Consider the following 24,375-nt stretch of genomic DNA (forward strand, 5'->3'; position numbering starts at 1 on the left):
TCTTGACCTCATCGAGTCCCTAAGCAACCGGCGATCGATCAGGCAGCCCAGATCAACTTTGAAAATCACAAAGTAATAGAGCAGTTTCCCACTTCTGGGCCAGCCAGCCAGTTAGCCAGGGTGTATCTGACGTAAATAAATATAATAAATAACTATTTCATCAAGTAATGGATGCTGATCAACCAAATCCCTAGGATCTTGGTGCGGTCTGCCCCGATAACTATTGAACTAAAGCAACCCAACCATCAATGATCTGTTTATGATGTAAACATCATAATGATGCTGTGAAACTCTGCTGCGTCTTTTACCTAGCGGGGTAGAGGAAAGATGGAGCTCGATCAATGTTCACATGTTGAATCTGAGATGGATGGATGCACATTGCTTGTAAAGTCACATAGATGAACCACTGGTTCACACTTGTGGCTGGCAGTCTCCGTGCTTGTTGACTTGGATATCAGGTAGTATCTGGGTATCATTGATAGATGCTTAACTGCGGAGAAACAGCGCTTATTTATACCCCATCCCATGGAAACTGGACATAAGGCAGAAATCTTATAGTTATCCAGGTACATGGTTCACATTAGACCTAGACTATTGCCACAACCACTCCTACAGAGAGTTTGAGAAGGTTCATGGTATATATATGTGTAGGATGTCGAGGGTGAAACGTAACCATGTCTCCATCTGTAACTGGCCGTAAGTACTCAATTGAGCCCAATACACCCAGTAACGGAAGCACAGTCAGAGAGCCCTATTCTTCATTCTTGGACTTCGAAGTTTGAATGACTATACCATGGGAAAGTGGTATATTCATGCCAAGGCAGAGACTACCTTGGTTTCGGTCCTTTCTACGGCACAATAGTAGAATGAAAAGGTCGCAGTATCATGCATCTGTGCATCGGTATATATTGGGTATCTGTTTGGGTTTCGTTCTATCTGAGTCTTACCTCATGCGGGCAGCCTTGAATTTGCTCACCCGTCTAGGCGCATCCTCAGTCTCAATCGGCACAATTTCCGGCTCCTCGCCTACGAAGCCGCCATTTTGCTGGATCATGCGGTTCCGGATCTTGTAGAACTCTGTTGCAATCTCCTTCTTATGCAGCTGCTCGTCGAGCTCATCGGGCTCTGGTGCTACTGCTGGACCTGCTGGGGTCTCCCGTTCAACGAGCGTATCGGCAAGAATCTTCCCTTCGGGGCCCCTGGGTGTAGGGTCTTCTTGCTCCACGATGTCGGAGATAGGCTGGGAGAAGGGCTTGGGTTCCGCTGGTTTAGCAGGGAACAGAGGTAGAGCTGGCCCAGTGGTAGATGTCTCAGTCTTGCGTAGAGCCGAGCGAGGTTCGGCAGGTCGAGAAGTGTTGCTAGGTTGGGTTGTTGACGCAGTGGCGTCTTCAGTCGCGTTGTTGGTTTTCCGGGCACTCTTGAACCGGGATACTTTCTTCGGGGCGTCACTCTGCACAGATTCTTTCCGAGCAGGTTCTGTGCGTTCAACAACAGCATCCTGAAGAACAGGCACGTTAGACTCTCGGACCGGAGCGACCTTCTTCTCCACAACTGTAGGCTTGGAAGCCGGAGCGATGTCGAGTTCGTCAGCAAAAGCAACCTTCTTCTTCGGTTTTTTCTCCTTGACTGGCTCGCTACTCGTGTCTGCCTTATTCTCGACACGAACAACACTGGGCTGATCTAGGTCTTGCTTGATTTCGGTCGGAAGCGTTTGCGTGTCTTTTCCGGCATTCCACATTCCCCGAGCATTGAGCTTTTCCTCCAGCTCGCGCATCTGACGGTGATAGTCTTCGCTCAAAACACGCCTAGTGCTCCTTCCGTATTCGTCCTCCTCTTCATCTTCGTCATCGTCATAATCATAAGCATCATAGTCCTCATCAACAGAAATATCACTTGCGTCTTCGTCCAACTCAAGCTCCGCCACGACAGACCCGACTTCGTTCAGACTATACTGGAGCATCTCACGGCGTAATTTAGCATCTTCCGGAGACTCGTCGACTTCCATAACAGGACGCTCGCCATGAACTTCGACGGTCGGGTCTAACGCAGAGCCTGTGTTTTTCGCATCACTTCCAGATTTGACGGAGGGCTCCTCGCTGGCGGATGTATCATCTTTCCCAAGACTATTTGCGGAAGACGCCTCCTCCGTAGTCTGAGTGACTTGCTGAGACGAGCTCGATACGCCAGTATCGGCCTTAGCCACATCAGGTATATCCTTCACACCAGCCTTCTTCAAAACCTCCAAAAGATCGGTGGCCTCGCTGCCGGGTGTTGTTGTCTTGCTTGAAATAATCTCGCCATTTTCATCGAGTTCTTCGAAAATCTCAGTCATAGGAAAGTCCGCCGTAGGTTCCACCGGTAACCGATCTTGGGAGTCGAGCGCGTACAGTTGATCCTCTGCCGCACGTAGCCGTTTCTCTATAGTCGACGCATTTTGCTTCACGTAGTCGATTCGCCTCGTTACCAGATCAACCGCCTGTTGCTTGGTTCGCGTCACGCCTTGTTTCTCTCCCAAAATCACTTTGACTTCCTCTTCATTGACCAGGGAGCCACCAAAGTCGCGTCCTACTCGGAGGTAGTCATCCATTGTCGCATCGTCGTCCAGCTCGTTTATCTCGTCTTTGAGGCCATCGTATTCGGCCTCCCACGTCCTCCAGTGGTAGAGGGAATCTTGTAGCTTCGAGATGTTCCCCTCGAGTTCGAGGCGCTGGCGTTCCAGCTCATGCAGGCTGTTGTTTGGAACACCCATTGTAGAGTATGCCGAGAACTATCCGGGGAAAGCTGCCGTTTCGTAGGAGTGTGGAAGTGCACTGGGAGGGGGGATGTCCGAATAGAAAGAGAAGGAAGGCGGCGGCAAAGAAAAAGTTCCGCCGCGGAACAAGAGCGGAGAACAGAACATGATTGGCCCGTGCACGCAGCTGGATTATCAACCTTCAATGCCACTGAGGAATCACCGTCAATCGTTCTTCCTCCCAACCTGTCGCGTGCCTCACGTACTGTGTTATCCAGAGCCTCTTTGAGCTGCAGTGACCCTCAAAATGCCTCCTGCTCGTGATATCATGGCTCACCGGGGGGATGACGACGGTAAGTCTACTTCTCATGACCCTTTTGAATATACACTGACTGTCAGCAGAGGTGTGCCCTGTCTGCAAATCCTCGCGGTATCTGAACCCAGACATGCGATTTCTCATCAATCCCGAATGCTACCACAAGATGTGCGAGTCCTGCGTGGACCGGATCTTTTCCTCAGGCCCCGCGAACTGTCCTGTGGCGGGCTGTCACAAGACCTTGCGCAAGAACCGGTTTCGCAAGCAGACATTCGAGGATATCAATGTGGAAAGGGAGGTTGACATTCGGCGCAGAGTCATGCAGATGTACGCCACGAGTAAATCCACTAGGCCCAGGAATGACCACTAATTCTCCTCTAGTCTCAACCGCCGCGAAGAAGAGTTTGATTCGAAACGAGCCTACGATGACTTCCTAGAACAACGCGAAGAGATAATAGCGAACCTTGTCCATGGCACAGATGTGGCGAAGACGGAAAGCGATCTGCAAAGATATGCTGCAGACAACATGCGCTCGATTCGCGCGAACCAAGCCCTCGAAGCACAAGAGGCCTCGTCCTTCCGAGAGCAACAGACACACGAACAAGAACTGGCACGTCTTCGGCGAGAGGCAGCTAGACTGGAATATGAGAATGAGCGGAAGGAAATGCTTGCCGGTCGAGAAGATGTCCTCAGTCGTCTTGCGGCAGGTCGACCTGGCGACGCAGCGGCTATCGCCCGCGAAGGCCACAAGGTGTTGCTCAAGAAATCTTCTGCTCGTCGTAGTGAAGAAGACCGCATCCGACAAAAGCAAGCTGCTTTGCGTAATTCCGATGCCAGGAAGGCCGGCCAGGGTGCCCTCACCACGGCGGACAGGGCAGATGACAGTGGTGATTCTGGTCTGATCAAGGGTCTCAAGAAGATCAAGACGCCCGAGCCTGAAAAGCCTTACGATCCTTTTGGTGGCCTCATTCCCAACAAGAGGGACTATTATACTCTGCGCGACCATTACCCGAACAGCTACCTCGACCCTATTCGCCAGGACACTCGTATGCAGGCCGGTGGATACGACCTTCAAGAATACTACTCGCGTACTCTGATGGAGGCCTTTGCAGGTCTTGGGTGCTTCATTGATGAGGAAGTGTCCAAGCGAGAGGTTACAAGTACGATGGGTATTTCCAGACCTGTGGCTACTGAAGGTGCTGCCTTGGCGGCTGTTTCAAGTGCAGGCGCTCCAGAAGCCAGCTCGTGAGCTATGGTCATGATTTCTGATTTCCTCCGCTGATATAGCTTCTGGATTTGGGTCTTAATATTGTTGGTTGCGGCGTTTAGGCATTTGTGTTGCATAGCGATGGCGTTTTGTGACAGTTTTTGAGCACCCGGAAAAGCTATATGACTGAGATGTTCAATTCGTTCAGGTACAATAGGTATACAAACAGGTAAAGCTAGTACAAACCAATAAATTGCATGACAAAACAGAATAAATAAAACCGAACTAGGAAAAAGAAAATAGTGTAATGTACAACCGTCTAAATAAATACATGGGCTCACAACTTGCCACCAGTGATCTGCTCTCCCAGCTGCTTGACTCTGTTCTGGATGACGTCCCAGCGAGCGGTCTCGCTCTTCCTGGTCTCGTTGACAATACCCTGGACAGTAGGGGGCACACCCAAGTTCCAGATGTTCTCGCCCTCCTGGTGGTCACTGCGCCAGGCCTCGTTCTCACCCTCGGGGAAGACCCGCTCAATCTCAGCCAGAAGCTGAGCCTCTGTGGTAATGAAGTTCCGAGCATTCATGTACAGCTCTTGCAGGTTGTCTTGACGCTCGGCCTCCTTCACAGCCTGCTGATACTCGAGGCGGGCCTTGGACTCAGCCAGGCGGGTCTCGCGGTCAGGATCCGGCAGCACGGCGGTATGTTTGGGTAGCATGTCCTGAATGACGGAGTTACGGGTCAACCGCTGGTCTTCTCTCTCAGGCTGGCGGAGGATACGGTCCCGACGCTTCTGCTTCTCCAAACTCCGCTGCATCATGGCCTTGTCCGTCCGCTGCTTCCGGGTGTGTAGTTCCAGGAGACCTTCGCGGAGGTTTTTGCGTCTCATCTCCGCCATGCGCTTCTTCCACTCAATGTATTCGGTGTTGGGGTCATTGGGGTCCAAGTTGGTCTCCTTGGTCGGAAGAGGCGTCGCGGCATTGATGTATGCCTCTGTCGGCTTGTCCTTGCGGCGGGCCGGGAAGAGTTCTCGGGGGACGGGCAGGGTACCCTTGACGCGGGGCTTCGAAGGAAGATCGGGCTGAATGGGTTGAGGGATGTCGACGAAGTTGGGAGACTCGGGGCCGACCCGCAGATAGGAGGATGAGGTGAAGCCGCGGAACTGCACGGTGGCAGCCCTGCAATTGCGGAAGAGAGACATGGTAAACAGTGTCTGTCTGCTCAAGGATAGCGGTGGAGCAGAATTGGTGACTAGGGGATGGAAGAAAAAGAATTGATAGGGACCAGGTAGCCGGTCTACTTCGGATCAAGGACCAGCACAGGAGGGTGAGATGGCTGATGGCCTGCGCGGTGCTATTGCGGGAGTCGAACGAGGACGAAGCGATTTTCTTGCGCCTGGTCCGTGCGCCGCTTAGCTTGGCGCCCGTCTTTGGAGAAAAAAATAATTTCCCGCGCTTCGAAACTTTTTTCCTTTCTTTCTCTTCCCTCTTTGCGCTCCGCCATTTCTTTTTTGTGACACTTTATCTTTGATTTTTTCATATTATTCTTCTTCAAGGTGCCTTGAGCGCTTACTTGCACAATGGGTACCTTCAAGAAGGAAGCCACTCGTAAAGAGCGGCAGGGGAAGACTGGAGATGGCATGGGGAACGTCCGGGTAAAGGGTGAAAACTTTTACAGGTGAGTATTTTCCTTCCGATACATGGTCATGGATATGTGTACTGATTTCTGGAAGAGATGCGAAGAAGTTGAGGACCTTGAATATGCTCAAGGATGGTAAACCCCAACGTAACGCTGAAGGAAAGATCACCAAGGCTGCTTCGTACCAGTCTCGAGACGCCCCCGTCGCTAGGATTGAACCCAACCGTAAATGGTTTGGAAACACCAGAGTGATCTCGCAAGAGGCTCTGTCCTCTTTCCGTGAGGCGGTCGCTGAGCGTGCCTCTGATCCTTATTCCGTCTTGCTCAAAACCAACAAGCTTCCCATGAGCCTGATCAGAGATGACAAGGGTGTGAATGGACTGAAGCAGCACCAGGCCAAGATGGCCATCGAGACCAACCCCTTCAGTGACACCTTCGGGCCCAAGGCTCAGAGGAAACGTGTCAAGTTGGGTGTCTCGTCGCTTACGGATCTGGCTGGCGAGACCGCCAAGATGCACGACGCCTTTGTTGAGAAGTCGGACCATGCTACTTATGAAGATGGTACTATGGTGGTGAACGGTGATGATGTCGCAGTAGAGGAAGACTCTAGTGTCGCACCCATCGCGAAGGAGGCTGTCTTCCTTAAGGGACAGAGTAAGCGTATCTGGAACGAGCTCTACAAGGTTATCGATTCCTCCGATGTTGTCATCCATCTCCTTGATGCTCGTGATCCGGAAGGTACACGGTGCAAGAGTATTGAGAAGTACATCCGAGAGGAGGCTCCTCACAAGCACTTGATTTTCGTCCTGAACAAGTGCGATCTCGTACCTACAGGTGTGGCGGTAAGTCTATATTCGCTTTCTTTCTCTCATTGCAATTTCCCCTTTTCCCTTGATCTTCAATACGGCCCTTCGCCGTTGCCATCGCTAAGTCAAGGCGCCTCCTGCGACTTCATGTCGCGCTATTCGCTATGGGAGACTGTCTGTTACAGCTTTGGCAGATTGACGCTGGTCCGCGCCGACCTTCTTTCTGAAGCTAGGCTGATTGGTTTTCGTTTTGAAAGCCGATCGTTAAGGACCGAGCTGTGTTCTGTTTTTGAGTTGAGTCCTGCTTCCGCTCTTGAAGTGGCATCATAGCAGGTCTCTTAGTAACATTTCACACATCCTGTTATCATACTTTTGTTTCTTTTCTTCTTTATATGTTTTCTTCTTTTACTATGCTATACTCTGATAGCAACGCTGGTGTTCAGCTGCTAACGTGACACCAGGCTGCTTGGGTTCGCCACCTTTCTAAGGATTATCCTACCTTGGCTTTCCATGCTTCTATCAACAATTCCTTCGGAAAGGGCTCGTTGATCCAGCTACTGAGGCAATTTTCTTCTTTGCACTCGGACCGGAAGCAGATCTCCGTGGGATTCATTGGATACCCCAACACTGGAAAGTCTTCCGTCATCAACACCTTGCGCAAGAAGAAGGTGTGCACTGTGGCTCCTATTCCGGGTGAAACCAAGGTGTGGCAGTACGTTACCTTGATGAAGAGGATCTACCTCATCGATTGCCCTGGTGTTGTTCCTCCAAACCCGAATGACTCTCCCGAGGATATTCTTCTCCGTGGTGTCGTCCGTGTGGAGAACGTAGAGAACCCTGAGCAGTACATTCCAGCTATTCTCAAGCGTGTTCAGCCCAAGCATTTGGAGCGTACCTACGGTATCAAGCGCACTGACGACCCCATCGAGTTCCTCAGTCTCCTTGCCCGCAAGGGTGGTCGCCTCCTACGTGGTGGAGAGCCTGATCTCGACGGTGTTGCCAAGATGGTCATCAACGATTTCCTCCGTGGAAAGATCCCTTGGTTCACTGCTCCCCCTCACAACTCTGGCGAGGAGGGCGAGAAGATTGAAGGTCGTGAAGGTCGCCTCGGTGAAATGAGCCGCAAGCGGAAGCTTGATGAGACCGCTACTGAGGCTGCTGATATCACTGAAGCGGCTGAGAAGCAAGAGTCTGGCTCGGGAGATGAGTTCGAGGGCTTTGACGAGGAAGATGATGATAACGACTCGATCGCCAATCTCGAGGTTAGCGACGAGGAGAGCGGAGCAGAGGAAGATTAAACAGGAGATCTACTCTGAACTACTTTCAACACCCCGCGGATCACCGATCCGCCCGTCACTAACCCATTGACCTTGGGCCCATGTCGTCGCCCTTTCAACCGGAGCGGAACCGACAGTCACGCCATGCCCGACCGATCATCGGGCCGCTGACAAAAAGCTGTATGGCCCACTGGCATCCTTGACGATGCAGATCGATCGGAGGTCGGAACGCCACCGAGCATATCCAGTTCAGGTCTGGTGTCACACGGCCTTGCTGACATGCCACCTGGACAGCTTGCCTGCCAGTACATGTCAACCCATGCAGGAAAGACCGGGATCCGAGCCAGCTATCCCTCGGCCCCACTGCTTTCACTTTTAGATACCCGCATAGTGCTGAGAAGCATAGCATCAAATCAAGATAGAGATCGTCTGATCACCCATGTACATGCATTTATAGTAATCTGCGCACATTGTAGTTGAATATACGAGTAAAAAGCATTTCTGGATGCGACGCGGCGACTTTCCAGCTTCACCGCCAGGGCCGCTCACGTGCGCCCAGCCTCACTCGTCATCCGGTCTCCGCAGCAGCGGCCAGAACATGCCAGCTACTGCTTAAGATCGGCCCCTTTTTCATGGCTTTGCGGCCTTGTATTTCTCTGCGTCCTTTAAGCATGGGCTGCTCTGCCTGTTATAATGGCGGACGAAGGCATGTCCATTGTTCCCTACGGGTCAGGCAATCTTGACGTCGTACTGTAAGCTTCCGCTCCAAGCTTCCCCTCACCCCGAGCCTGGCTTCCCCACCAGACACTTGCCCACTATGAAGATAATTCTGACAATGTTTCTTGACAAGCCGCCATAATGACTCTGTCGTTGTTTTCGACCGAGACTCCCAGCAACTTGTTCTTCGACACGCAGCCGAAAGCGATGACGGCAACCTGGAGCTCGCTGACTGCCCGTATTGCCATCGACCCCTACGTGATAGCAGCTCAGCCCAGGACGACCACCATGGCGGAACGCAGCCGGAATTTATCAATCCACACTATTTCCGTATGCTTCACAATAGCTTGCCCAGCTCTGTGAGCTCATCGAGCCCTCCGTCACCCCGTCGACGTCTGGTGCCGCCCGCACTTGCAGATGGTCCCACCAGCGAGCCCAGCTACTCGGGTGGCGGCATACACTCTACGCAAGGAATCTCTTCCGCCGCTTTTACGCAGGACTACTTCAAGAAGTTTTTCGTGGAAGAGACGGTTTTAGGAAAGGGAGGGAAAGGAGTGGTTTTGCTGGTAAAGCATGTGCTGGACGGTGTATCGCTCGGACAGTATGCCTGCAAGCGGGTTCCCGTCGGAGACGATCATGAATGGCTAGAGAAAGTGCTCGCAGAGGTGCAATTGCTGCAGCATCTTACACACCAAAATCTTGTTTCATATCGACATGTGTGGCTAGAGAACGCGAAGATCAGTACGTTCGGGCCCAGTGTGCCTTGTGCATTTATTCTTCAGCAATATTGTAACGCTGGGGATCTGCATAACTATATCTGTGGTTCGGTTGACACTCCGACAACCACTGAGCAGCTGAAGGAGCGTCTGCGCAGAAAGTCCCGAGGAGGGCCGGAGCCTCCGCCTGAAGCCGGTGGCCTTCGCAAGTTGAACTTCGAGGAAATTTACTCTTTCTTCAAGGACATCACCTCGGGGTTGCGTTACCTCCATGCTAATGGATACATTCATCGTGATCTGAAGCCAAACAATTGTTTGCTTCACAAGACCAGTGATGGAATTCGAGTGCTTGTGAGCGACTTTGGCGAGGTTCAGGCGCAAGACTCGATGCGGAGGTCTACTGGGGCGACCGGGACGGTTTCCTTTTGCGCTCCGGAAGTTCTACGGCGAGATTATCCAGGGGGTCCATTTGGGAACTTCACCTTCAAGTCCGATATCTTCTCTTTGGGAATGATTCTCTACTTCCTCTGTTTTGCGCAGTTGCCCTACACGCACGCCGACCTGATCCATGAGGAGAAAGAGGACCTCGATCAGCTCCGTGAGGAAATCAGCCATTGGGCTGGGTTTGACGATGCGCAGTTTATCAGGCCAGATTTGCCTGGGCAGCTCTACACATTCTTAAAACGTCTACTGTCCTTAGACCCTGACGGGCGGCCGTCTGCAGACGAGGTTCTGAGCGGCCTACAGGCTGGTGCCAACGTTAACGATAGTTTTCGATCAAGAAGGACCAGTCCAACAAGCCCTGACATACGTCCAAGCGCGAGGATTCATCCGGTGGAAAGTACGGATTCTCCAACCTTCCGGCCATCCAGCTCTCCGAACAAGTCTCTGACACGGAGTCCAGTGGCTGTACGACGAAATCCACTGTATGAGCCGGATGGTGCTGAGGCTGCATCGAGGCCGGTTGTAGAAGAAACAAGCCCGTTGTCAGAGCGAAACACCCCGCTCAGCCCGGAAAACGACATGATGGTGCGGCCTTGGTTCTCCAGCGCACAATCGCACTCTCCCGCACAAGCCGAACATCGCGAGGTTCCCCAGGAGCGACCGCAGCCTGTCCAACAGTTACTACCCCCGCCTCCCGGTCGTTTCTCCCTGGCTAGAGTCTTCCCGGGCGCTGCATCACTCATCGACTCCCAGATCCCTGCAGTGGCGTTGCAACTGGCGGCATTCCTGCTCAAGGTAGTCTCCACCTTCCAGCCTTGCAGTCCTCTGGCAGTCAATCCCTGGGTTGCTTATCCTCTACTTCTGCTGGCTGCGGTCAACTTCCCGGCCGCTGGGCTATGGACCCAGATTGTTTCTCTTCTCCTCCACCTTTTGATTGTCAGTTTGTCAATGCGGATGGAAGCACTGTGCTGGCGGGCATCACATAGTGCGATATTATTTTCTCGATAGCTACGCCACATCGCGGCGTACCGGCGTTGTGTGTGGTCAAAAGTGAGCAAGAAGTCTGTACTTCCCAACGTATCGGGCCTGACGATATATGTATAATGAATGAATGATGAACCACCGCTTTCTTTGGGTTCTTACCCGGCTTGTCGTTATCCTGTAATCTACTCATCTAATAGTATCCACACAAGAGTAGAATTTGTGAGGAAGTTGGCCAAGACTGCGAAGGATCGGACTAAATGGCTTACCTGCATTAAGCTCGCATCAGCCCGGGGGGCAATCACCTCATCGACTCCTCGTTCCTGATTGGCACAATTCCGGCTTTACAGGATGCTCCATCATTTGCTATTCTGATAGCTTCTGCCTGGTTGTTTCTTATCTCTCTCATATAGTACCCGGCCTCCCCGCTGCAATTTCGCTCATGCTTCTAGCTTCATTTTCTTCAGTCCCTCTGCCCCCTGCCCGGTATGGCAATAAGCCCAGAGGCCATTGAGCTCTCGGAAGCTACACACCCTGGGGAGGATTTCCAGAAGTCCCAGCAGGTTCCGGGAGCTTCAGTCGGCGACACTACCGTCCGGCAGATTCATGAAGCTAAGCCTGAGGCCGAGTCCGAGCTTGATGAGGCCATCTATCCCCACGGGGTCCAATTCGTCCTCATTTCCCTGTCCCTTTGTTTCTGTGTCTTTCTGGTTGGACTGGTGAGTGCTACTATTCGCAAATCTCTGTTCGCTAGTTAATGTCATAATAGGATGCCACGATCCTAACCACCGCTATTCCGCGTATAACCGACGAGTTCGGGTCGGTGGCTGATGTTGGTTGGTATGATGCTGCTTTGTGAGTCTCTCCTACAGATCAGTAACCCTGTATATCCCTGCTAACGGCGTCCAAGTCGACTCACCTCCTGCATGTCGCAGCTTTCCCAGGGAAAGCTATATGACAACTACCCGGTCAAATGGGTCTTTCTCGTCAATCTCCTGCTGTTCGAGGGTGGCATTCTTCTCTCGGGCCTTGCGCCGAGTTCATTCATCTTTATCATTGGAAGGGCCATAACTGGCTTGGGTTTTTCCGGGATCAGTCAAGGCTGCATGGTGTAAGCACTACAGTACCTAGAGGCATGTCTGCAAGCTAACAAACATCCAGCATCATTGCAATTTCTACGCCTCTACGAAGACGACCGACGTTTGTCGGCCTAATCAGTGCCAGCGAATACACTGCCATCGCCATGGCCCCTATTCTTGGAGGCATACTCACATCCGACCTATCCTGGCGATGGTGTTTCTACATCAACCTGCCCGCCGCAGCCCTGCCATCCGCCGTGCTTCTCCTTCTCAAGCTCCCGACCATCACCCCCAGGGGCTCAAAAACACACATCCAGAAACTCCGCGAGCTGGACCTACTCGGATTCTTCCTCTTCGCACCCGCAGTACTGTGCCTGCTTCTCGCGCTCCAATGGGGCGGCGATACCTACAGCTGGACCAACGGACGAATCATCGCCCTTCTCGTCCTCTCGCCCATCATCTTCACGGGCTTCTGTCTCCTCCAACACCGCAAACAAGACACCGCCATGCTCCCACCGCGCGTCCTCCGTAAACGCATTATTATAACCGGCGCGGCCTTCAGCCTATGTCTCTCAGCCTGCCGCGCCATCGTCCAATACTACGTACACTCCCCACCTCCATCCTTCCCCTCACTCCTTAAATACAAACTAACCAACCCCAGCTCTCAATCTGGTTCCAAACCGTCCGCAACGCCACCCCCCTCCAAAGTGGCCTCAACACCCTCCCCCTAGTCATCTCCGTCCTCATCAGCGCCATCACCGGCGGTTGGCTCATCTCCCGCACACGCACCTACACCCCGATCCTCCTCCCCGCCTCCCTCCTCGTCATCGCCGGCATCGCCCTCATGACAACCTTCACACCCACCACCCCCGCCAAGCTCTGGATCCCATCGCTCATCCTCCTAGGCCTCGGCTCCGGCAGCGCCGTTGGCGTGCCCTTCATCGCCGTACAGGCCATCCTCCCCATGAAGGACATATCTATAGGCATGGCGCTGATGACCTTTTCGCAGGACATCGGAGAAGCGGTGTTCATCAGTGTTGCGCAGGCGATATTCTTGAACCGTCTGACGGGGGATTTAGCGGAGAGTGTGCCCGGACTCGATCCGGTGATGGTGACGCATTTGGGTGCGACGAGCTTGGAGGGTAAGTTGCCTGGGAAGTACTTGGAGGCTGTAGTGGGGGCATATGATGTTGCGGTTAGAGGGACGTTCTTGTTGGCGGTTGCGTTGGCGGGGAGTGTGTTCGTGGCTGCGATTTTGGTGAAGAAGAATCCGTTTAAGGTTGGTGATGAGTTGGGGGAGGGAGATAGAGAGGAGGGTGGTAGTAGTAGAGGTGTGTAGGACGATGGCTTCGGTGTATGTCGATACAGTGTATAGTAGTGCAATATTGGGAAATCGCTCTGACAAAGGAGGTTTGTGCATCACCCAGTCATGGTTGTAGGTCTGTGTAAGCAAGTCGCAAGATTGTCTCAAGGATCTGTGGCATGAATCACTCACTGCATTTGACATTTCTATATGATAGATAGAGACCCCTTTTCTCAAACATAATATGTGACAAAAAATGCACCACTACAAGCTAGAGCAGAGCCATAAAACCAGTCAGATTACTTCCAAAACAGCCTGGCCATACATATAATATAAAAATAACAATAGCAATCAAAAAATGAACCAAATCCTTTCTTTCACCAATCTATCTACCATGACAGCCTAAAAAGAAAAAAGAGACAAGTAAAAAACTGCGCCAAGCGAGATTCGAACTCGCGTCGCAACCTGATCCAATGTCAGATTGGGAAGGTTGCATCCTAACCACTAGACGATTGGCGCCGGTTGTTAGGATACCCACTCAATTTTAGTCCTATATGGTGAGTGCTGGTTGGTCGTTTTCGCTCTTTTGACAGCTCGCGAACCATGTTTTGTGAACTTTTAGGGTGGAAAGTGGATCTCTGGGTGATGGGGCTATTGGTAGGGGGGTTTCGAAATGAATTTTTTTCTCTGCTGGAGTGGGGGGTTTGGTTTGTGTGGAATCACTGGAATGAGTGTGTGGGATTTGAGGGTGTTGGCTGGCTGACTGGATTGTCGGTGCTGTTGGTTGGATGGGGTTGCCTTGTTGGGTATGGTGGCGAATATCGTACCTTTTTTACTTTGTGGCTCCATAGGCATTCTTTCTTTGTGTGTTCAGGGTACCATATTTTGATATCATATTTTATAAGTTAATGGGTGTATTCTTAGTCAGACCATTAGTCTAAATAGTGAAACTCGTACTTCATGGTATCATTTCTCTGGAGTAGTACTGGTCTGTCCATGTTGCGCTAACTCCCCCGAAGGATTCAAAGTCTGACAAGAGGCCATAAAATAAGAGTACTGCATCATTACTCGTACTATAGCCTGCACTCCATCAGTGATGTTAAGTTCGTTAGGGAGAAGACTTATTTCTCTTGCATGTCAATAGTTGTCTGTAAATTGCGATTCTGCCCTACACTATGTGTTCAGTTCAGGTTCAGTATTTCGTTGAGTGATTCGTGAACAGCACTAGTAGTACTAGATGTATTTTGATAGTATGGCTCATGTCCGTATAGCAGTAAATTTATGTATACTAAGTCCATCATCATTCGTCAATTTGGTAGTAATCATGAGATGGACACGAGGAGGAAAATATGAAGAAATAGAGTTGGATAGGCTTGCTTCCATTCTGCTAACGCACTTGGGTGCAATAATAATTCGATGATAACTATTATTGTTTAGGAGAGTCTGGGTCAAGAAAGCATAAATACTACACAGAGTATGGACGTGCATTTTGATGTATGGATTCGAAAGAGAAACTGAACGAAGAAATCTTGTCATTCTACTCTGAGTCTCCGCAATATGCCTCTTATTCAATGTGGAGGTCAATGGGTTCTATATCCCTGAACATGTGAGCCTTAGGGTCATGATAGACCAAGTACTGACTGGCTCGTTAACTTATTGTTTCCGATAATCAAAAGAAGTGGCTGAAACAGTGGATAGAGTCAAATAACGTGTGCACAGCTGATAGGGCATGGTTCTAGGTGCTACCCATCATAAAATGACGAAGTCTGGACTGCAAGTGATATAGAGGGTAGGATAGCCTCATACATATCTGAGTTCCCCCAATGTCTTTATTGTAGAATATCAGTGCTACACTTATAGATCTGCAGTCTCTCGAGTCCCTGGATCAAGCTTAGCATTGACTTTGGACCCTGACGGAAGCAAACTTGTGATGTCATTGTATTGATTAGCTGAATTGGGACTTCAAAAGTATCCTGAAGAAGTTCAAAGACTCAAACTATTGTCAAGACACATCAGATACTTTGAAACATGCACCTCGACAATAGGAAGATAAGAAATGGAAGGGGATGAGTTGTGCTCGTAAACTGAAACGGCGAGGAACGAATGACGCCAATGCCCCGCCGCCCCGCCGGTTCAGTTGACTCCGGCCTCCCCGCATCCATCCTCCGTCTTTGCTGCTCTTTCCCCTTCTCTCTTTCACCTTGAATACCTTCATCTTAACTTCCAACCACCATCATGGATCGCTCTAACAAGCCTGCCGCCATCGGCGTCGGTGCCTCTCTTCCTCAACCCACCATCTCCCTCCGCGACAACACCGTTGAAGCTACCCTCCCCACCGGCGAGTCCGTCACTGTTTATCTCTATGGAGCCACCGTCACCTCCTGGAAGCTCGCCAATGGCAAGGAACAGCTCTTCGTGAGCGAGAAGGCTAACCTAGATGGCTCCAAGCCTATCCGGGGTGGCATTCCCGTCGTATTCCCGGTATGTCCTCTTCAGCTGATCACCACTGAACAGCCAGCTTGCTCTCTATATCTCACCTCCCTTCAAGTATCCATTGAAAGGCAAACCAACTAACTCCTATTTCCATCGAATCAGGTCTTCGGTCCTCCCCCCTCCAACCACGCTACCTCTGCCCTTCCCCAACACGGCTTCGCTCGGAACTCGAACTGGGAATTCCTTGGCAAATCCTCCTCCGAAGCATTCGGCCGCGACCGGAAGGAAGGCGAAGACGCCGTGAAGTTGGACTTTGGACTGTCACATCCTATGCTGAGCGAAGAGTTCCAGAAGGCCTGGCCGTTTAAGTTTGGACTGGTGTATAGCGTGACTTTGACAAAGGGGAGCTTGGAGACTTCTCTGCAGGTGCAGAACCAGGGCGAGCAAAACTTCGATTTCCAGGTGTTGATGCACACGTATTTGAGCGTTGAGGTATGTCACGACCCAATTGCAGCGCTGGATCCAGGCTAACGAGACACGTAGGACATTACGAACGTCCGGGTCAAGAACCTCCAGCAAAAAGAATACTTGGACAAGACACAGGGTGGTGCAGCTATCACGGAGACCTCGGAGGCAGTAGAGATTAACAAGGAAACGGACCGGGTGTACAAGGCATTGGATCCGAAGGTGCCGATTATCGTGTCCACGGCGTCGGATGATCAGCCTCTGTTCTCTATCACACGAGAGGCGTTGACGGATGTGGTCGTGTGGAACCCCTGGATTGAGAAGGCCAAGGGCATGGCGGATTTCGGTCCTGAAGAGGCATACAAGAACATGCTTTGTGTCGAGGCCGGTTCCGTTGCTGGCTGGCAGACCCTAGAGGCGGGTGAATCTTGGGAAGGTGGACAGACTATCCGGCCCCGGTTGTAACTGGGATAACAGGAATAGTTTAACTTTACGTGAATAATCATGCAGTGACGATGGATGCCAAAGTTGAGATTGAAATAGAATTTTACCCTAGTATTGTATATTGCGTACTCCGCGTACGTTTAGTATTGTATGATATCCTCTCCACCAAGACCTATCCTTCCCCCCATCATCTCCAGACAAAGCCACTCACCACCCCAATTGCCCAAAGCAACATATGAACTAAACCGACCCCCTAACAACCGCCGCCTCGGGCACCGAAACCGAAACCACCCTCGTACTCGCCCTCTGCGATTGCCTCCTCCAAGGCCAACTCCTCCTATCCCCTCCACTCCCATTTACCCCCTTCTTCACCCCACACAAAGCCCTCTTACACAGTGGACAAAACGCATTCTTCTTCGTAACCCACGGATCCAAACACACTGTATGGAAGATATGTCGACACGGCAGGGATCGGATCTCGTCGTCGTCAGCGAACTGGTCTATGCATATTGCGCACGTGCGGTGGTTGTCTCCACTTGTATCTGCATCTTCTGTGTCTTTGTCTCTTTCTTTGCTATCGTTGATGTTGGTGTTGGTGTTGGTGTTCTCTGGTGATTCACCGGAAGCATTATCCCCGGGCGTGGATCTCACTTGCGCTATCGCACCTGATGATAGATCCTGCTGCTGCTGCTGCTGCCGCTGCTGCCGCTGCTGCTCATTCTGCTCATTCTGCTTCCCAGCAAACCAGTCCTTGTACTTCACCTGCGGATAAAGTACCTCGATAAGCTGCTGCGAGATCACGATCCGGGGATTACGTTGTCCCCCCGCCGCCGCCGCCATTTCGGCATCCGAGTAGGGGTATGTAGGGCCGTAGAGGCGACGACGGCGACGGCGACGGCGGGTGCCGAGGATGAGCCTGTATTTCATCTCGATTTAATGACATGTTCTTTGCTGCATGGAGGGGGTTTGTGGTATATCCCCTAAATAAAGTATGGAAAAACATACATACCATGTTATAAAGAGCAGAAACGTAACAAGCACTGGAGCTAGATAACCTACTAATGCTAGAGAGGATACTTGGACCATGATGTGGTGCTGTTGCGAAAGTCTTCTTTGTTAGTATTCCAGCTATCATATTAACAGGGTAGGTAGGTAGGGGTATACTCACACAACAAACTACCTATCTATCTACCCGGATAGGTAGGTAGTATGATCCCGATAAAGTGAGGGCTGAGTGAGTGAGTAAAGTACACTATAGCGCAGTCATAGACCCCGCGATAAAACAAAAATCAAAGTGTTGTGTTGAAAGGTTAGTGAATACACCACCGCTTGCTATCGGGTCTCTTTTCCTCGTTTCTTCGGGACCATGACGCCAGTCTGACTGACGACTTTGAGTCTTTGATTCAGGGTTGGGTCAGTAGTGTGGTCATGCTGAGGATAGAGACTCAGTTCTGATGGATAGATGAAGTAGGTAAGTTAGTATTTAGCTAGCTGATGTGCTCGGGTTTTAGGGGGCCCCTGTGAGGTTTGGGGCGCAACTGACGCCCCGGAGGATAAGCATGGTTGGTTGGTCGGTTGGTAAGTAGTAGTAAGCCTCCTGGATGAGTGTGTGGCAGTGAGGATGAGATGACAGACTGACTCCTCCTGTCAGCGGCCAAGGAATCCGCGGATTAATCATCTTGAACTACCTTAGAAACTAGTAGCGACTAGTGATTGGGATTAAAATATAGGTTTATGGTATGCTGGTATTACAATTGCATTCTCCAGTCTTCAAAGCGTGATGAGTACATTCAGCTTCCGCATCGTCCATCTTATAACAGAACATAGGACCGAAAGAATAATGGCAAATCAAGCACAGGATCATAAACAGATGAGACTTCTTTTGATGGCCATGGTCACAAAATAAAACAGTCAGACAGACAGACAAAAAAAAGCGCAAGGAGTATAAAATATTGATACTAGGATATAGACACAAGTACAACGCCATCGCTATGCAAAATCCATTCAAACGGTGTTTCTCCTCAATGCCTCATGCGTTTCCACCCGAATATCAAATAGTAAATCGTCAATTTCCTTCAGCGAGTTTCGATCCAACTTGGCCAGTTTCACATCGCTCAAGACTTTGCGGAGGGAGTCTGTAATTCCTGCCTCCGTGATCTCTGGCTCCTTCTGGCCTTCGGTCTGCGTTGTGCGGGATACTGCTCGCGTCTTCTTTTCCGTCGTCTCCAGTTCCTTCTCTTCAGATGGCGCCTTCTTCTCAGGGATGGGTTTGGTCACTGTGGGCGCGTCTTCCATTTGCACGTCATCAGGTGCTGTTTGCTGGGTCTCGGGCACCGGCTCATCCATCGGTTCGTCGACCTGAGCTTCTGTTGGAGGCTGCACTGAGCTATCCGGTTCTGGGAGTTGCTCAGCTGGTTTATCTTCAGCAGTGATCTTGGGTTCCTTTTCATCCTTGACAGGTTGATCCACCGCATCTATAGTAGGAGTCTCGTCGTGGTGGGTCTCGACAACTTCTCTAAGTTGAGGCTCTTCTGGTATGCTGTCTTTGGTCTTGTCCTTGGTCGCCTTGCGAGAACGACTAGGTCGTGGTGACCTCTTCGGAAGCGGGCTCTCCTCGGGAATGGCTGGCGCCGCCTGTCCGCTGAGACGAGAGGATCTGCGTTTTTGAGAGCTGTCTTGAGTGTCCAGAACCTTGGTCTTCCCGCTATCTGTACTGGCTGATTGCTCGGCGGGCTTGCTCGTGCCAGTCATATCACTTTTAGACTCCGTCTTCCGTCGCTTCGGCGCCGATTCAGCAGGGGATGATTCGACCTCCTGTGACACCGTCATCGGTCTCTTAGACCGAGTAGCACGGCCTCCCTCGATATCTACGACAGAAGACGTCTTTGTGAGTCTTGAAGAGCGACGCCGCTCTTTGTCCGAAGGTGTAGATTGCTCTGCCTCGCGCTTTCGTTTCTTATTCGCACCCTGCTCCGAAGCTGTTGCATGTTCTATACTCGCCGTGTCGTCCAGATCTACAGCGAGTTCTAGATCCTGCTCCAACTGAGACGCAACCTGGGTCTCCATGTCGTCGCTGCATGAGTCCGCTATGTAGTCGTAGCCGTCTGTTTGTTGTTTTTCTTTGTCTTTCGGTTGCTCGGCATTAACCTGGTGCTCTGGCTCGATGACAGGCTCCTCAGTTGCACCAGAATCCGTAACGGGGTCTTGGGAGAGCCCAGAGTCACGAGAGCCATTCTTTGACGAATCCTTCGATTGCATGTCTTCAATGGAGAGACTTTTGTCTTCTGGCAATTTGCCTGTCGATGAACGGAGACGCTTCGTCAGTGGCTCCTCTGAATCAACTGCCATGCTTTCATCAGTCGCTTCCGGTTGACTGGACTGAGCGTTCATTGCCTTCTTCTGCCTTGACGAACGCCGGGCCCTCCTCTTCGATCTTCTGCTCCTGCTCGACGCAGTGTTCCCTGATCCTGGTGTGTTCATGTTTCCTGTGTTACTTCGAGGTTCAGGACTGGTCGATTTCAGCTTTGGAGGGGAGGATTGAAGTTCGTTTTCTAAGACAGACTCTTCTGCCGCTGGAGTCGACAGCGATTGGGGTATCTCTGGTTCACTCAATTGCGTTAGGCTTCGAGTACCCGGCGTAGGGGAAGAACCGAGAAACCCGTATTCGTTGTCAGTGGCGACAGGTGGTAGGGTAGGGGTTTGTGGAGTCCCGGCGTCGGCATCCGCGTTGCGCAGGTCGCGCAAGTGCGGGGGCGTCATGAAACCGAGTTCTCTTGGAGTATTCGTCGGAGGTGAAGACGAACGAAGGCTCTCAATGATCGAAAACAACTCGCTACGCTTCCTAGGGTCTCCCGATCCCGTTGGGAGGGGCATCGAATGACCCGTGGCCACATCCGGGTCAGAGTCATCATCAGTTTGGGATAGTGGGCCTGCTGAATGTCCGGTTTGCTTCTCCGAAGACGTAGGCATGGCTTTGCGCTCAGACCCTCCAGTTATGGGCGACGAGTTCAGCCCCAATGTGAATGGATCATCAAGAATGAAAGCAATGCGAGACTTGACCGATGTATCGACTGGAAAGGCCTTTGCGTCTTGACGATCGGATTGTGCCTCGGACTAGAATTCCTTAGCAGGGCAGACTAGAACATTAATCAGAATACGTACCTGTAAATTTTGCCGATGACCATGCGGCTGCTGAAGCTTCATCTGGACTTCAATATCATGTAGCGCGCGAGATATCGTCTCGGGGCAGGGCAATGACTCTTGTGATCCAAACGAACAACGCCAGAAGTCAAGAAATCGTTTTGTTACAGAGGCATGTGTGGACTCAAGACCCGCACAGATTATAGGCTCGAACTTTTGTACACAGAAGGCGTCGTGAGGTTGTGCTGCTTGCAAGATGTTCAAGACGGCTGACGACAGCGCGCGACACTAATTCTAAGTTAGTACGTAACACAAGCCCCTTGCTTCGTACACTTACAGCAGTAAGGATTCTGCTTTCCACGCCACTCTCAGCGTTTATCTTGCGCTCCTTGTCTTTGAGATAAAGTGCAAGGGACTGCTGGAGGTGTGTGAGCACTGCTGTACGGAAAGTAGGTACACCCGATCCCAGAAGAGACGTCAGGCACTCGATGAAATCTGCAATGCCGTTCGGTTCGACAGGATCAAAGCTTTCGTACGACTGACGAAGAGTCTTATCCACTAGTTCGATCAGCTTGTGAGGGAAGGCCATTTCATGAGTTCCTTTTGCCGTCTCCGCCTCGTGGCCGTAAGGAATTGAGAGCGAGAGTTTCAAGAGTGATGCGGAGGGCTTGCAGGTATTCCGTGTCCCTTGTTCTATGATAGATGCGGCAAGAGGTTCCATGGCCATGGTGGAAATAGCCCGATCACCCTTTTCGGTTCTTACGACGCGGATAAGAGAATCAACAAGCGGATTCCAGACTTCGAATACGTCGGAGAACTTTAACCCGGCAGAAAGGATGTTAACAATGTTCTCATAGTCACGGCAAACTGAGCCGTCACGTTCGCGAGCTGTCTCCATAGGGAAGGAGGATAAAGAGCTTGCAGACAGCTGTGCCACAGACCTCCACACGGTTTCAGCTAGACTATCATCGCCAATATGAGCAGCCGCATCAAACACATGTATATCTGCGCATTGGCTAAAGAATTCCAGACGTGAGCTCCTTGATAGCTTGTCACTGCATGTCGCTTCTAGAACACTGGTAACGAGGCGCGAATATGGCGGGGAAGGCCCCGAATGACCAGGTAGTTCACTGATAAATCGAAGAAAATGCAGGATGGGACTGTCTAGACTTGTATTCGCCTTTTGATGACGATGCGTAGGCGTAGTAGCAGCCTGAAAAGTCTCATCGGCTGTCTTCAGGAGTAATTTCTCGATAAACCGTGCGCTACCAAGACTGTAGATCATAGTGGTGGAAAGAAAGCTGAACCGGTCATAGAAAGCATCCGTTGAGTCCTTCTCGATAGCCGCATTGAGCGATGAGGGCCCGGCGTTCCAGAGGCGCTGAAGAAGGCCAAGCACGTGTGCTACAGCTTGCATCGATTCTGGCGTGGGCGTAATCTCTTTGCTCGACGCATGTGACAAGGCCTTGGACAAGCCGATCCAGGCTGTAGCAATATTCGACCGCTCAATATCGGGATTCCAGACAGAAGACTTGAAGATCTCCTCAAAAACGCTCAAAACCGATGTTATCCTCGACCGAATCCACCTACTGTCAATGGATGGCAACTCTTCAGGGTCCAGCTTGTTGCTCTCATTGACCTTATTCTCCAACCAAACCTTCGCCTGAGGGCTCCAGAGCATATTGGATAGCACGTGGGCTACCCTGTCGCTGAGACTGGGTACAGACGAAAAAATGCTCGAAGCCGGTGAAGCGACATATTCTTCCCAGACGACATCAAGATGCTGAAAAGATGCCGAGGGACGGAAGGCGTAGTAAAGAAGATTATAGTAGCTGCACAAGGCTAGCTGACTGGGTTGTTTGTCTTGCTTCTTCCGATCGAACTGAGAGATGATGGGCTTGCTCAGCATCCGCAATAACGAAGGGCTTGTTGTGTCGCTAGGACTGACGACATAAACAAACCGATTCCAGCCAACGATGGCCTGGGCTTTGATTGCAGAATCACTGCAATTGAAGCATCTCTGCAGCACAAGGACCCATTCTTTGAAATGCTCCCACTGATCGACGTTGAACTTTTTGCTGCGCAGGAGTAGAATAATCACACTCCATATCTGAGGTATGTGGACTCCGCAATCAGAAAGTGCCATCATGCGCGTCATTCGCTCGCACACTTCCGTCACAAGCTTCCTCCGCTCATCGAGAGGTCTGCTGAAGACCTCACGGACGCATTTCGACAAGGTTGGGTTCGGCCCGCACGCTATAGCGGTCTGAAAGCCCACCGAGATAGCCTTGATCCTGATATCTTTGACATGGTGTAGCAAGCCGGATATGAGATGATCCATCCACAGGGATGCATTTGAGACGAAGATCATCTTAGATTGATTGAGGACACGAAGATAGATGCTTAAACGCTGGGACACAATTGCGCTTCCAGTGACGCGATTAGTCAATTCATGGAGAACCGTCAAAATGCGTATTATTCGCGTGTTCGTCATGACCTTGGCGTTAAAGTTCTGGGTTGACAAAACGGACAAGTAGTGAGTTACCACGGACTTTGGCATCTTCACATCTTGAAGACAGTTGACGGAATGATCGACGAGAAAAGTCTTGAAGTCATCTGGCAGACGCGCAGAGATCTCACTATGCCAGACCAGTGCAACAGCCAGCTTAAGGGCCTGTATTACAAGGTTGGTATGTAGCGGTCCGCCGGTTGTCAAGTCTCGGCTAACGTCCCGATGTATGAACTGAGTGATCAAGCCCAACCTCGCTATGATTTCTTGATCACCAGGCAGATTGTCATATGCTCTCAGGGCCCCGAAGAACTGCATGTAGGCGTCGAGCCTTGAACTGACAGCCTCTCCAGCGAGCTGTTGTAAGATCGACTCTAGAAGCATGGCGAAGGAAACGGGAGCTTGAGGTTCAGCAGACGGCGAATTGGTAGCAGAGTGTGATGTGGTCGGTTTGAGGATAGATTTTGTAGGTTTGCATTCGTTCGAGGGAGGCAGGGACTTGAGGTCAGATTTGGACTTCGCGGCGGAATTGGTAAACGAGGGAGGTTTGATGTATCTTGTCCATGGTGAGAAGTTCACGCGCTTGGATTGTCGACTTGACGGAGCACCGGTTGAGCCATTGACGGAAAAGGGAGAGTCGCGAGGCGTGTGTACAACAACCGGAGAATCTTCAGTTCGATAATTTTCAGACAGCATACGAGATGATGTCCTAGGTGGAGTAGGCGGACGAGCAGACAGAGGACCGAGAACCTCCACCATATTTCACAGAATCGGACGACGAAAAGAACGGGGACAAGAATGAAAGAAGGAGAAGGAACATCGCGATACAGCCTAGCTAGAAACCACGCTGTCCATGACCCAGACCGAAGCTGTCGACAAGCATGAGCAAGGATCAAAGCCCTGGTGAAAGTAGGATAGCCGTGCCAGTTTGATCCTACCGGGGCCGCGCCAAGCCACGCAACTCAAAAAGACGCGCCTGTGGCTGAGCCACGCGTAAAGTGGCAGCGCCGCGTTTCATGCCCAAGGCAGTAAGGCACTCAGGCACCACGGAGAAGGCTTCGGAGATGAACCGGAGTTGCCCACCTCCCAATTCTTTAGTTATTATCTTCAATTTTCTCGTTTCCCCCATTCACGTTGGTTGTTTTCGAACCCAGAACGAGTTGTCAATG

At 51.2% G+C, this 24,375-nt stretch overlaps 8 protein-coding genes and 1 non-coding gene across 9 annotated transcripts; 4 read left to right on the top strand and 5 right to left on the bottom strand.

Moving 5' to 3' along the window:
• Positions 1–446: 446 nt before the first annotated feature.
• BO87DRAFT_405147 (prefoldin-like protein) lies at positions 447–2,813 on the bottom strand. The gene has a single exon (XM_025625918.1). The coding sequence runs from the start codon at positions 2,747–2,749 to the stop codon at positions 944–946; it is 1,806 nt and encodes a 601-aa protein (XP_025481736.1). The 5' UTR covers positions 2,750–2,813; the 3' UTR covers positions 447–943.
• A 144-nt stretch (positions 2,814–2,957) lies between these two features.
• On the top strand, positions 2,958–4,457 carry BO87DRAFT_374624 (TFIIH/NER complex subunit TFB3). Its single transcript, XM_025622821.1, has 3 exons — positions 2,958–3,084; positions 3,134–3,374; positions 3,429–4,457. The coding sequence occupies exons 1-3, from the start codon at positions 3,039–3,041 to the stop codon at positions 4,294–4,296; spliced, it is 1,155 nt and encodes a 384-aa protein (XP_025481737.1). The 5' UTR covers positions 2,958–3,038; the 3' UTR covers positions 4,297–4,457.
• On the bottom strand, positions 4,440–5,615 carry BO87DRAFT_374625 (uncharacterized protein). The gene has a single exon (XM_025622822.1). The coding sequence runs from the start codon at positions 5,453–5,455 to the stop codon at positions 4,592–4,594; it is 864 nt and encodes a 287-aa protein (XP_025481738.1). The 5' UTR covers positions 5,456–5,615; the 3' UTR covers positions 4,440–4,591.
• A 135-nt stretch (positions 5,616–5,750) lies between these two features.
• Positions 5,751–8,410, top strand: BO87DRAFT_374626 (putative GTPase NOG2). Its single transcript, XM_025622823.1, has 3 exons — positions 5,751–5,931; positions 5,987–6,734; positions 7,160–8,410. Exons 1-3 carry the CDS (start codon positions 5,834–5,836, stop codon positions 7,994–7,996), a joined length of 1,683 nt encoding a protein of 560 aa, XP_025481739.1. The 5' UTR covers positions 5,751–5,833; the 3' UTR covers positions 7,997–8,410.
• Positions 8,411–8,480: 70 nt separating this feature from the next.
• Positions 8,481–13,716, top strand: BO87DRAFT_405151 (protein kinase IKS1; the record flags this gene model as incomplete). Its single annotated transcript, XM_025625919.1, has 8 exons — positions 8,481–8,727; positions 8,826–10,788; positions 11,301–11,552; positions 11,603–11,688; positions 11,744–11,944; positions 11,995–12,514; positions 12,574–13,107; positions 13,696–13,716. Exons 1-8 carry the CDS (start codon positions 8,669–8,671, stop codon positions 13,714–13,716), a joined length of 3,636 nt encoding a protein of 1,211 aa, XP_025481740.1. The 5' UTR covers positions 8,481–8,668.
• BO87DRAFT_t118 lies at positions 13,648–13,734 on the bottom strand. Its single transcript has one exon. It is a non-coding gene; the product is annotated as a tRNA-Gly (tRNA).
• A 1,647-nt stretch (positions 13,735–15,381) lies between these two features.
• BO87DRAFT_457244 (D-hexose-6-phosphate mutarotase) lies at positions 15,382–16,671 on the top strand. Its single transcript, XM_025628787.1, has 3 exons — positions 15,382–15,696; positions 15,811–16,140; positions 16,192–16,671. The coding sequence occupies exons 1-3, from the start codon at positions 15,451–15,453 to the stop codon at positions 16,576–16,578; spliced, it is 963 nt and encodes a 320-aa protein (XP_025481741.1). The 5' UTR covers positions 15,382–15,450; the 3' UTR covers positions 16,579–16,671.
• A 37-nt stretch (positions 16,672–16,708) lies between these two features.
• Positions 16,709–17,868, bottom strand: BO87DRAFT_236131 (putative RING finger protein). Its single transcript, XM_025618799.1, has 3 exons — positions 17,726–17,868; positions 17,567–17,665; positions 16,709–17,473 (listed from the first exon to the last, which is right to left on the bottom strand). Exons 2-3 carry the CDS (start codon positions 17,641–17,643, stop codon positions 16,798–16,800), a joined length of 753 nt encoding a protein of 250 aa, XP_025481742.1. The 5' UTR covers positions 17,644–17,665; positions 17,726–17,868; the 3' UTR covers positions 16,709–16,797.
• A 433-nt stretch (positions 17,869–18,301) lies between these two features.
• Positions 18,302–24,092, bottom strand: BO87DRAFT_414245 (putative telomere length regulator protein (Rif1)). Its single transcript, XM_025626622.1, has 3 exons — positions 21,035–24,092; positions 20,719–20,985; positions 18,302–20,670 (listed from the first exon to the last, which is right to left on the bottom strand). The coding sequence occupies exons 1-3, from the start codon at positions 23,963–23,965 to the stop codon at positions 18,562–18,564; spliced, it is 5,307 nt and encodes a 1,768-aa protein (XP_025481743.1). The 5' UTR covers positions 23,966–24,092; the 3' UTR covers positions 18,302–18,561.
• Between the last annotated feature and the right edge of the window lie 283 nt (positions 24,093–24,375).

The sequence above is a fragment of the Aspergillus neoniger genome, assembly GCF_003184625.1.
Source record: "Aspergillus neoniger CBS 115656 unplaced genomic scaffold BO87scaffold_9, whole genome shotgun sequence".
NCBI classification, from domain to species: Eukaryota; Fungi; Ascomycota; class Eurotiomycetes; order Eurotiales; family Aspergillaceae; genus Aspergillus; species Aspergillus neoniger.

What these genes read in the sequence shown, in the direction of transcription:
- BO87DRAFT_236131 (XM_025618799.1), bottom strand. Translation starts at nt 17,643, where the DNA reads ATGGTCCAAGTATCCTCTCTAGCATTAGTAGGTTATCTAGCTCCAGTG. An exon ending in TTTCTGCTCTTTATAACATG is followed by an intron (nt 17,474 to 17,566) that starts GTATGTATGTTT and finishes GATGAAATACAG; the next exon opens with GCTCATCCTCGGCACCCGCC.
- BO87DRAFT_374625 (XM_025622822.1), bottom strand. Translation starts at nt 5,455, where the DNA reads ATGTCTCTCTTCCGCAATTGCAGGGCTGCCACCGTGCAGTTCCGCGGC.
- BO87DRAFT_374626 (XM_025622823.1), top strand. Translation starts at nt 5,834, where the DNA reads ATGGGTACCTTCAAGAAGGAAGCCACTCGTAAAGAGCGGCAGGGGAAG. An exon ending in AAGGGTGAAAACTTTTACAG is followed by an intron (nt 5,932 to 5,986) that starts GTGAGTATTTTC and finishes GATTTCTGGAAG; the next exon opens with AGATGCGAAGAAGTTGAGGA. An exon ending in TCGTACCTACAGGTGTGGCG is followed by an intron (nt 6,735 to 7,159) that starts GTAAGTCTATAT and finishes ACGTGACACCAG; the next exon opens with GCTGCTTGGGTTCGCCACCT.
- BO87DRAFT_414245 (XM_025626622.1), bottom strand. Translation starts at nt 23,965, where the DNA reads ATGGTGGAGGTTCTCGGTCCTCTGTCTGCTCGTCCGCCTACTCCACCT. An exon ending in AAAGCAGAATCCTTACTGCT is followed by an intron (nt 20,986 to 21,034) that starts GTAAGTGTACGA and finishes ACTTAGAATTAG; the next exon opens with TGTCGCGCGCTGTCGTCAGC. An exon ending in GTCATCGGCAAAATTTACAG is followed by an intron (nt 20,671 to 20,718) that starts GTACGTATTCTG and finishes AAGGAATTCTAG; the next exon opens with TCCGAGGCACAATCCGATCG.
- BO87DRAFT_374624 (XM_025622821.1), top strand. Translation starts at nt 3,039, where the DNA reads ATGCCTCCTGCTCGTGATATCATGGCTCACCGGGGGGATGACGACG. An exon ending in TCACCGGGGGGATGACGACG is followed by an intron (nt 3,085 to 3,133) that starts GTAAGTCTACTT and finishes GACTGTCAGCAG; the next exon opens with AGGTGTGCCCTGTCTGCAAA. An exon ending in CGGCGCAGAGTCATGCAGAT is followed by an intron (nt 3,375 to 3,428) that starts GTACGCCACGAG and finishes ATTCTCCTCTAG; the next exon opens with TCTCAACCGCCGCGAAGAAG.
- BO87DRAFT_457244 (XM_025628787.1), top strand. Translation starts at nt 15,451, where the DNA reads ATGGATCGCTCTAACAAGCCTGCCGCCATCGGCGTCGGTGCCTCTCTT. An exon ending in GCATTCCCGTCGTATTCCCG is followed by an intron (nt 15,697 to 15,810) that starts GTATGTCCTCTT and finishes CCATCGAATCAG; the next exon opens with GTCTTCGGTCCTCCCCCCTC. An exon ending in ACACGTATTTGAGCGTTGAG is followed by an intron (nt 16,141 to 16,191) that starts GTATGTCACGAC and finishes CGAGACACGTAG; the next exon opens with GACATTACGAACGTCCGGGT.
- BO87DRAFT_405147 (XM_025625918.1), bottom strand. Translation starts at nt 2,749, where the DNA reads ATGGGTGTTCCAAACAACAGCCTGCATGAGCTGGAACGCCAGCGCCTC.